At 43.6% G+C, this 11893-nt stretch overlaps 1 protein-coding gene across 2 annotated transcripts in view; it reads right to left on the reverse strand.

Annotated features, from left to right (window-relative positions):
- The window catches only part of LOC106577953 (calsequestrin-1), a 29578-nt gene extending 17827 nt beyond the window's left edge, over nt 1–11751 (reverse strand). Inside the window, exon 1 of one of the 2 annotated variants that reach the window (XM_014156434.2) lies at nt 11198–11751. In XM_014156434.2, coding sequence (XP_014011909.2) covers nt 11198–11434 — 237 coding nt within the window. In that variant the 5' untranslated portion in view covers nt 11435–11751. The remainder of the gene's footprint in view (nt 1–11197) is intronic. The other variant, XM_014156435.2, reaches the window with a different exon arrangement.
- Between the last annotated feature and the right edge of the window lie 142 nt (nt 11752–11893).

Below are 11893 nucleotides of genomic sequence, written 5' to 3' on the forward strand. Positions count from 1 at the left end.
GTGTGTGTGTGTGTGTGTGTGTGTGTGTGTGTGTGTGTGTGTGTGTGTGTGTGTGTGTGTGTGTGTGTGTGTGTGTGTGTGTGTGTGTGTGTGTGTGTGTGTGTGTGTGTGTGTGTGTACAGTATGTTTCCCTACAGCCTACAGCGACGTGTTACATAACAGTGCACTGGGTGGGCATTAAAGATTCAAACAACAGATTTAAACGTGCTGAGAAAAAGCAGCCAGCAGAGTTTTGTTTAAAGGCAACACGTGGGTGTGACTTAGTAAGTCAGAGTTTGAGTGGCAGTTTTGTCACAGTTTGAATCAAAGTTTAAGTCAGTTTTAAGTAACAGTTTGAATCTGTTTAAGTCAGTTTTATGTCACAGTTTGAATCAAAGTTTAAGTCAGTTTTAAGTCACAGTTTGAATCAAAGTTTAAGTCAGTTTTAAGTCACAGTTTGAATCAGAGTTTAAGTCAGTTTTAAGACACAGTTTGAATCAGAGTTTAAGTCAGTTTTAAGTCACAGTTTAAGTTTAATTCCACTGGGGGAATCAAATGAACTGATATCCATTCTAAATCATATCAGACTTAACACCAACACAACTACAGTATCTGCTGGAGGGCTCCGGGGTTAAGGTTCCTCTAGGTACAGATCTAAGGTCAGCTTCCCCTCCCTCAATCCTACGATGAACCATTAGAGGGGAAAAAACAAAACTGACCCAAGATCACCGTCTGGGGCAGCTTCACCCTACACCGTCTGGAGGAGTGTTAATGAGCTCTGTTTGTCACCATCGGTGAGTGACTCATGCTCACTACATGAGCTCCATCGCAGCTGTGACACACACCAAACCAGCCAACCAGCCAATACCCTACTCGCATCACACATTACTCTGCAGTCGTCAGGTGTTGGTTAGCCAAGCAGGATAGATCTATCAAAGAGAGGCCTTGTGGCAAAGCTTTATCAAACACTGTCTATTCTCCTGGAGTACCTCATTCTGGCTATTTTACCGTATTTAAGAGGCAGAACACAGGCCTAAGATGCACAATAACACACAGTAAACCACACTACAATACTAGGAGTTTTTTCCTGACCACATGACCTTAACCGGCAATACAATACTACTAACTATTTAACTACAGCTCCTATTAGTAGCCATGGTACAGTAGTATACTGTATATCTCTAAAAATGTGCTCAATACCGTGTACATATTAGGCCCAAGATGTTACAACATGATACTCCAATAAACAGGTGTTTATATATGTTTATACTTCAGAGTAACCGTGACAACAGCAAGTGAAAACCACGCTTTTCCACTTTTGCCTCTCCCTCTAGTTCCGATCTACAAAGCAAGAAATAAAATAAAAATCTAAATTCAGATTTTAAAGTTTAACCAGGCTTTTTGCTCCCCTGTCTTTCAATGTGTGTGTGTGTGTGTGTGTGTGTGTGTGTGTGTGTGTGTGTGTGTGTGTGCTTTCCCGGCCCTAACATTACCTCTCCTATGAATAAGATATAAAAATACATTCCAACTTTCAGTACGCCTACAGAGAGGGAGGAGGGTCATTCATTAATCATTAGGCACAACACGAAGTACAGACTATTATAACACAACAGCAATGTGTGTGTATGCGTCTTCTCTAAGCCTCCCAGTAGAAACACAATGGAACAACAGTGTGTCACGTTGCCTGTCGCTTGTGACTAAATCTGGGAACGACAACCTCAACGAGGTCAAATCCACCTCAAAGGAACTTTAACAGTGATCATCCACCTCATAGGAGCACAATAAACAGACCCGCATAGAAGCACAATGTCACGTCCTGGCCAGTATAAGGGTTAATTGGTATTGTAGTTTGGTCAGGACGTGGCAGAGGGTATTCGTTTTATGGTATTCGGGGTGGTGTGTTTGTTGTAGGGGATTTGATTTGTGTATTCCGGGGTTTTTGGGCACTGTTCCTTGTTATGTATGTCTATGATTGATCTAGCTGTTGTATATCTATGTGTGGTCAATTGGGGTTGGGACTCTCAATTGAAGGCAGGTGTTGTCTATTTGCCTTTGATTGAGAGTCCCATATATTAGGGTGTGTTTGTATGTGTCTTTTGTGGGAGATTGTTGTGTGCACTGTGTTTGTTTGAGCCTGCCACACTGTTGCCGTTGTGAGTATTGTTTATTGTTTTGTTTTTTCTTCAAGTGGATACCTTACCTGTTTTTATCAGGAATAAACATGTGTCCACAATCCCGCTGCATTTTGGTCCTCCTTTCCTCAACACAACAAAATACGTGACACACAATAAACAGATCCGCATAGAAGCACAATAACAGAAATGTATTCTCTTTTAGACATTAAAGAGATTCCAAGGCTTTGATGTCCCACATTCTTCTGAATTCTACCTCCGAATCTACATATGATGTTCAGTAATGCTGAGGCCCAAACATTTCCTGAATGATTCTAGAATGAAAAGCTATTCCAGTGCACACAGCATAAGTTAATTATAGAGCTCAGCAACCTAGTAGTCACAACTATCAACTGCACCATACTGTAATCTCCAGAAGGGGGCAGATTCAGTGCAAACCCACACAGGAAATAGTGAGAAACAAGAAGGGGATGTGATAGAACTAAGGACAGTGACAGCACCCAAATCATCTCTGATACAAGACCACTCAGAAGAACTTCCTAGCTTAAAGGCGTGGGCCTAAACAGACTAGGTAGGCTAGATTGAGGGAAGCATTAAAGGGTTGAATGTCAGTGTCATGGAGGGTTGGGTAAATTTAGCCCGACATAGACAGAGAGAGAGCAGCCGGCCGGCCGCTTCAACAGGGACTATTTTGGCAAGGCTTTGGGGACTTGCTGACAAGTACAGTATCAAACCCCCATAGCTGTCTGCTACAGGCTGCAGCTAGCCAACGCTGCAGAAATCAGTGAGTGTGTGTGTGTGTGTGTGTGTGTGTGTGTGTGTGTGTGTGTGTGTGTGTGTGTGTGTGTGTGTGTGTGTGTGTGTGTGTGTGTGTGTGTGTGTGTGTGTGTGTGTGTGCCTGTGCGCGGTGTGTGCGTGTGTGCGTGTGTGTGTGTTTTTGCCAGAATCTGGGGATAGGAGTCTGATTATCTGATAGGTTAGAAAACTGCTGTGTGCTGTAGTGTAGGGGGAAAACAGACTGTTGCTGGGATGGAAGAAGATGGAGAATGCGTAAGGGCCTGACACCAATATCCTGTTGTTTTTTGTAGTAATGACCAAATACATCGCTAGGCCTGGGGTGTAGCCTAGAGGGTTCTATCTGGAACCAAAAAGGGTTATCCTGTGGGGACAGCCGAAGAACCCTTTTGGAGCCTTTTTTTCTAAGAGGATCTGTAGAGAAGAATGGAAGAAACACCCCAAATACAGGTGTGCCAGGCTTGCAGCGCCATACCCAAGAAGACTCGAGGTTGTAATCGCTGCCAAAGGTCATTCAATAAAGTACTGAGTAAAGGGTCTGAATACTTATGAAAATGTGATATTTCGGTTTTTTATTTTTAATAGATTTGCTAAAATTTCTTGAACCCCGTTTTCACTTTGTCACTATGGGGTAGTATGTGTAGATTGATGAGGGGGAAAAAAAACTATTGAATACATTTTAGAATAAGTCTGTAACGTAACAAAATGTGGAAAAAGTGAATGGGTTCTGAATACTTTCCGAATGCACTGTAAACACATCTTTGTATGACTGACAGTAACCTCCTATACCATGTAACCTATTTAGGTCACACTTTATTTAGATAGTCCCCCATAGATGACGTTCATACCATCAACAAACTGACAAACTGCATATCTACTGTTAGGGCTGTGTTCAGAGTTAGAGTAAACACACATATCTTTTTATGACTCATAGGCTGCGTTTACACAGGAAGCCCAATTCTGATGTTAATTTATCATCAATTGGTCTTTTGACCAATCAGATCAGCTCTGAAAAAAGATCTGATGTAAAACGATCTGTTGTGATTGGTCGAAAGACCAATTAGTAGAAAGAATATCAGAATTGGGCTGCCTGTGTTAACGCAGGCATAGTAACCTATGCCATGTACAGTACCTACTTAATCCTAGATATTTTGGACGCAGCCTGACTCTCTTCTGATCATGCAAAAGTATTTTCATATCATATCAAATGTCTCTGACATCATATGCTGTATACATTACATATACCCACACAAATGCATAGTCATCCTAATGATTGATGTGCAATAAATCCCTCTAGTGCAGAGTCCATCTTGCTCAGAAAGGTGTACAGTAACAGCATCAAAGGTAGGATATTTGTCAATATGTATTCCCATACCTCTCCTGTATATTACTAATTTCCAGACCTGGGTTCAAATACTATTTGAAATCATTTCAACTACTTTAGCTGCACTTGACTGAGCATGATTGAGCTTGCCTGTCGCAGAGGAACCAATAGAATAGTCCCGCAAACACTCAACGTTTTTGATTTTGAATAGTTTTTTGAACCCAGGTGTGGAAATTATTAATGTCCTAGAAAGGTGTGGAAACGCAGTAGAATCAACATTGGGTAAGAGTTGTCTCACACACACACATACACACAAACACACACACACAAGGAGAAACTGTAGTTGTTGAAGTTCTAGATTGTGCTTATACTAAATAACAGGATATGCATAAAGTTGTTTTCCTCCTGTCACATCTTGTCACATGGGGGTGAATCAAATACACACTCACACACTCTCACACACACACACAAACACACACACACACACACACACACACACACACACACACACACACACACACACACACACTGAGAAAAAGAAAGAAATCTCTGTGTGAGTGTATTCTTCAATCCCCGTGGCATCATACCCCAACTATTGGAGCTGTGAGATGATGACGGAATGTGTCCTCCTAACTTGGGATATGTCTCAATAACTTAAATAGTTTCCTCTCCTCGCGCCCTTTCCTCGAAGACTAGGGCGGGACAGGTAGGAGAAAGGGTGGAATTCTATCCTGTCCTGCCATCTTTAGAACCAGGAGTTTGTCATAACCAGAATAAACTCTACAGGATATAGCCTAGCGTTTCCCCCTCAGTTCATGTCTGATGACACTGCCCACTGGGCACAGACGTCATTTCAATGTATAGTTTTGATATACATTTGGTTGAGTTGTCAACTAACGTGAATTCAACGTGAAATCAACAACAATTTTTATTTTTTTGTTGGGTAAATAAAATATGAAATTCCTTTATGTTTATGACTTTTTGCAAATCCATTCAGTTTTCCATGTTGATTCAATGTCATCACACAGATATTTTTGTTGAAATGACATGGAAACAACATTGATTCCGCCAATTTTTGCCCAGTGGGTCTGTTGCAGTCAAGGTCAGAGTTAAAGAGGCTATGGTCTTCTAGCTGGCTGGCTGGCTGACTGGCACAGAGTCGCCAGGCTTTGGAAAATCCTTTCAACGAGCTCCTAATTCATTCACTCATTAACTAAGATTATGATCTGGACCTGGTCCACGTTGTGCTGTTGATCTGTTCATTCCAAAGTGTCATCAGAGGAAAGGCATTTATGGACTGTAACAGTCAGGAAATAGAGAGCAGGACTGAAAGAATAGTTTGATTATCACATTTCAGAACGAGGAACAGACTATAGAAAAATGCAAACTATGACACACAAGAACACTGCACATGTTAACCATAGGCTACTTCATCCTTTGTAGCATTTTAATCATCCCCAAATGTTCTACTCAGTTCTAAAACTTTTTTACATTTCTTAGTTAGTAGCAGTAAGGCTTGCATAACATTGTTACTCTCGTGAGAACTTGCAGTAATCAAAGTCTGAAGCTTGTTGTTGTTCCCGCTGCTGCCTAATGAACAAGCAGTGATTACGTTATTTTGCATAAACGGCATGGCCCCCCATGAAGAGTGACACGGTTGCCATGATGACAGTCTGACCTTTCAGCTCAATACTACAGAGATCCGTCTACTCCACAAGGTACTGTAGAAGATGTGGCTAGTCATGCAAGAAAGATGTGTAGACGAACAAGGTAATGTGGTATTGTCCATAGGAAGCTCCATGGGTGGTCGATAGTGGCTATGGATGTCCACTGTGTGTTCAACTAGTGCAACTGATCTACACAATAATTAGTTAAACTAAATATGTGTGCGCTGTGCTGGAGCAAAAGCCTGCACTCACTGCAGCCTGTTGATGCCGCAATACTCTACTAATGTTTGCAGAGTAGGGACTATGAGCTCACTGTTTACAGGTAGGGTCTGTAAGCTCACTGTTTGCAGGGTAGGGCCTGTGAGCTCACTGTTGGCAGGGTAGGGGCTGTGAGCTCACTGTTTGCAGGGTAGGGGAGAGTGCAGGGAGGGAATGTGAGCTCACTGTTTGCAGGGTAGGCGCTGTGAGTTCTCTGTTTACAGGGTAGGGCCTGTGAGCTCACTGTTTGCAGGGTAGGGTCAGTGAGCTCACTGTTTGCAGGGTAGGTGTGTGAGATTACTGTTTGCAGGGTAGCTACTGTGAGTTCACTGTTTCCATAGTAGTGTCTGTGAGCTTACTGTTTGCAGGGTAGAGACTGTGAGCTCACTGTTTGCAGGGTAGGGACTGTGAGCTCACTGTTTGCAGGGTAGGGACAGTGAGCTCTCTGTTTATAGGGTAGGTGCTGTGAGTTCACTGTTTAAAGGGTAGGCGCTGTGAATTCACTAAATACAGTATCATGTGTGAAACTCATGTACCATTTACTTTTCATACAAACTATAAAGTACATTTATCTTTTCAAAGACATAGACCCATAAAACCTATAGCTGCCCGCTGCCCCTTAGTGTCCCACTTCATGTTAGGCCAGGTCAGTCCTGTCCCATAGAAGAGTTAAAACTACACCCTAATTTGACCCAAGGAAACTTCAGTATCATGTGGACCCTACTACAGTGGATGCATCTCTTGTTCACTCTATTCCCCTTTTTTCAAAGCCATTGAGCCATAAAGGCCTAACTGCCCACTGTCCCCCTTCTATGACATGAAGAACCAGATGTCCTGCTGCCCCCTTTAGCCAGTATCCCATTCAGCCTATGAGGTTGACCCTTGACCTTTCTGCTTAGAGTACATTCCTAGATGCATAAATCAAGGCACTCCTCAGGCTTTGGGTTACAGTATTCCTTTACTGACCAGACCTCGACCACTCTCTGTCTCCCTACCTTAGATACATGGTATAGACCTAGCTCACAGTGCCTACCCTGCAAACAGTGGTAGAGCAATGGTGCCCAATATTGGCTATGTAGGTCCAAGGAGCGTTAGTCAGACAACGACCGAAAAATCATTGTACAGTGTGTTGCAGAGTTATCTGATGTCTGGTGTACCAACATTCTTCATGTTCTTCTTCTTAGGTATAACCCTGAGGTCTGGTCAACATAATGGCTTTAGAGTCCCATAGTGAAACTGAAAGTACAGTGCAAAACCGTGTTGTAGGCTACTTAGGTACTTTACTATGCTTAGGTGCCTTGGGCGATACTTAGCGACGACTCAGCATATTACGTCTTTAAATTTTGATGCAATCCTGTGAGATTTGGATGTGTATACCCAGTAGACATATTGCACATTAAAATACCCTGACAGGCAGACATAGATATTTTCAGGGTAGAATGTTACAAATTCAAGTACAGCTACACATAACCTAACCACTGGGTAAAAACTGGTTGAATCAATGTTGTTTCCACGTCATTTCAACCAAATAAATCAATGTGACGACGTTGAGTCAACGTGGCATTTTGTCTTTTCTTTACCCAACTTTTAACCTAAATTCAATGACATGGTGCATTTCTTTTTTTCACGTTAGCTGACAACTCAACCAAACGTTCAATAAAACTGAAGTCTGTGCCCAGTTGGTAGATGCTACTCATAGCCTAAATCTACACAGAATCCACCATAGTGTAGTGTGCTAAGCTAGCATGAGTCACTGACAAAGATATTCTCTATAGAATACCACATAGCTAACCACTTCCCTAGGCATAATGTAGTGTAGAAATGCTAGCTCACCAGTACTACACATAGTGCAGCAATGCTACACATTCTCAATAGAATCCCCCATAGAGCCAACCAGTTCCCTATGACTTAAGGTAGTAATGCTAGCTTAGCTTACATTAGTCATTGTTGTTCGAGCCTAGTAAAATACAGCAATGCTAGCTAGCATGAGTCACTGTTGTTAGGCCTAGTGCAGCAATGCTAGCTTTTCCTAGCATGAGTCATTGTTAGCTAGCATGAGTCGATGTTGTTAGGCCTGGTGCAGCAATGCTAGCTAGCATGAGTCACTGTCGTTATGCCTAGTGCAGCAATGCTAGCTTTTGCTAGCATGAGTCATTGGCGTTTGAGCCTATTACAGTACAGCAATTATAGCTAGCATTAGTCAATGTTGTTACGCCTACTGCAGCAGTCACTGACTGACTCAAATTAAGACGCATCTCCATAGTGACCAAACAGCTGCAATCTGGACCCATTTATAGTAGGCTTGGTACTTTCATTGAGAACAAAGAACTCTCTCGCTCTTCTCTCTCGCTCTCTTTCACTATCAGCATTTCTCAATCAGGATTGTTATAATCACACCTCATGAACACAAACTGCACAGGCATGAACACTGATACTCTCCCACACCCAAATAATCCTCAAGCAACATCATATCCTCCTCAACATCACATAAACCCCAAAACCGATACGCCCAACCCCAATTAGATGTAGCATCTTCCTCTCAGTGGTCTTGTTTTTCAACCCAGAGAGATACACTATAACCTGACTCCAGCAGGGTTAGAGGGGTGACAGACCGGGATGACTCTCGCTAGCGTTTTGACCTTTGATCTCTCTGAGAAGAAGATGCTGAAGGTGTCGTCCGCGACAGCAGAGCAACGTGTTGCCACAGCCCCGCTTAGACGAGGAGGGTTCAGTCTCGGGCGGCAGTAAAACCAGGAGTCCTATTTGCTATGGACACAAGAGGACATATTCGCGATCTCGTACACACGGAGAGTCACACTACTTGTCTTAACTGTCAGTGTTATTGGTGTGTCTGCATTCTCTCACTCTCTCTATCTCTCACTCAGCAGTCTTAACAGTTAACCTCTAGACTACCAATTCAATAAGCTTTTCACATAAACACTGCTTTTGAATCCAGACACTGTCACAACCTCAACAACAACACTCAATCTAAAGAAAGAAACAAGCATCAACAAAAATGACGTCATGTGGCTAGACAGCTGCAGTTTGTATCTAACGGTTAAATCAATCCACGCTGAGCCTCTTTATGGTTTTGGGATGTCTATGATGAGACAGCAGTTTCAGAAGTCTGATCAACACAGTTAGAGCTAGATAGAGGACATTAGATTACACATTCTATGCTACTCATCTGTCCAATAGCATTACAGGACATCACACAGACGAAGAGAAAACATATGAAATGTTCCCAGCTGTGAAATGCGTCGGAGCATGTCACACCACCTAAACCACCATGCTAGACCATTCCTCTGGTCAATATCTTGAGACTTTAGGGTCTTCGCTGCAATAAAACCAATAACATATTTTTGTATTGCATGTTTATTGGGTCCATCATTTAACAATGAATGAATCCCATTTGCTATTTTCAGTATGTGTTTTAGACCCCTGAGAGCTAGTTACCGATTGGCTAGGAGTCAGCGGTATGAAAATAGGGGTCTAGCTACTCAACAACTCCTCACACGCGCACCCTGCTCAACTCAGGCACATTCACCCAGTCCATCGATCATATCCAAAGCGTGATAGGTACATAAACAATGATTTAAGACACTGACCTGAGACCAAGCATTGGGTGTTATGGTAATAGAGAGCAGTTCATTTTTTAAACTAGGCAAGTCAGTTAAGAACAAATTATTGTTTACAATGACAGCCTAAGAACAGTAGGTTAACTGCCTTGTTCAGGGGCAGGATTTGAGCCACCAACCTTTCGGTTACTGGCCCAACGCTCTGACCACTAGGCTACCTGCCACCCTACAGTTAGAGCTATGAGATATGGCACCATGCTCTCTCTCTCCCTAGAGGGCTTCTTCCTAACCCCGCTACCCCTGTCCAGAGCTATTTACAGTCGTGGCTTACAGACAGCCCTACTCTAGACCTGGAAGAAGACACTGTCAGTCTCAGAGTATGAGTGTTTTCCTTTTCATTACAATGAATAACATTAAATGGATGGGGGGGGTTCCTGACCCTAGATCAGCACTCCAACTCTGAGACGATTTAGCCTGGTCTGCTGTGCGCTTGCAGGGAGGGCAGTGTGCAGAAGAACATATCGGTTGTTGTTATGATGTCATAGTCTATTTCCAACCCATTACCGATTCAACAGTTTGGCCGTTCGTCGACTGTAGCCGCATACTATACTTGCATACACACACAAGCCGCTTGGACACCATCAACCAGGACCAAATAACCTAGAGAAGCCCAAAGCAAAAACCTATGCATTTAGGACTCAGCGATGCAGACCAGATCAGCTTCAACTCTGTTAACAACAACCAATAACATGACGTGACCGAGGTCCACTCATTTGGAGCACTCCATATCCTGGCTAAGTCTAACCAGGTTAGACTGACTTGGGATAGACAATAGACTTGGTAAAGACTGATCGACGCAGCTATTAAGGTGTTTTTTTCAGCATCTCTCAGCATTTAGTCTTCTCCCCTGCCATCTTGTCTCCCCTCTCTCTCATCCTCTCTTCCCTCCATTTCTTCTGGCTTGATGATGCTGGCTTCCTGGGATGTACCTACATCTCCACTGATGCTGTGTGTCTCTTCCTCATTGTTGCCCCTCCCTCCGTTCTCTCATTCCTCGGCTTCCTTACATCCACTCTCCCACCCTTCACCTTCTTCTCTGCACCTCGAGGTTCATCCTCACTAGGACCGAACTCCAGGACCATCTCCTGCATATCCCTCATTCCTCCACCCTCAACCCTTCATGCCTCCATTCCCTTTTCCCCCTCATCCCTCCACTTCGTCATGCTGTCCCAACACCCAGCTACAGGGTCATGCCCTCCATCTCCCTCATCCTCGCATCCCTCAATCCACTCTTTGCCTCTACAACCCTTATTCCCCTCATCCCTCCGATCGTTCATGCTCCTTGGGACACACCTTGAGGGCCAGCTCCATCTCAAAGACTCTTAACTGTTCCCTCCCTACCTCACTCATCCTCTCAATCCACCCACCCTCCATCCCTCCATTCATTCCCTTTATAGGACCTACCTCCAGGGCGAGTTCCTCCATCTCAAAAGTTTTCTGGGCGTTTTTGTTGTTCTCCACATGTGCATGGTAGTAGATCACCATCACATCGTACTTCTTCATCACAGATTTGTAATTCTTAGTGTTGAGATCATGGACGCGGTCTTTCCCATCATACTCAGGGATCTCCAGACCCTTCTCCCCCCAGGACAGGGTCCCCAAGGAGAGCAGGGCCCCCAGAAACACCCAACCCCACTTCATGGTTCCAGGTTATTGTTGGTTCCCGACACTCAAGTCTCCCACGACTCGGACGCCAATGGATGAATTGTTTAATGTTTTGTAAAAAAATATATATATATATATATAAATATATGTTTTACGTTGTTCCTAAAATACACAAAACACTACACCTAGGAACAAGGTCCACTTCGTTTCGACGCCGGCCAGAGAAGAGCAGGTCGGAGTGTTGAATCCCCCCTTTTAAAAAAAATGGCACGTGGGCTCAGACGCTACTGGCCAGGGGGGTGAGGGAGGGATATATAATAACGAGAGTGAGTTGGAGGGAGAGAGAAGCAGGCTGAAGACCCAGGGCGAGTTGACCTCTGAAAAAGTAGGGAGAGAAAGTAGAAGGGGGGGTCTTAATGACGAGGGGTTCGGGGGGGTTAGAAAATAGCAAATGGGTGGGAACGTGGGAGGGGCTATCTTAGGGCCACCTGTTGG

The sequence above is a fragment of the Salmo salar genome, chromosome ssa18, assembly GCF_905237065.1.
Source record: "Salmo salar chromosome ssa18, Ssal_v3.1, whole genome shotgun sequence".
NCBI classification, from domain to species: Eukaryota; Metazoa; Chordata; class Actinopteri; order Salmoniformes; family Salmonidae; genus Salmo; species Salmo salar.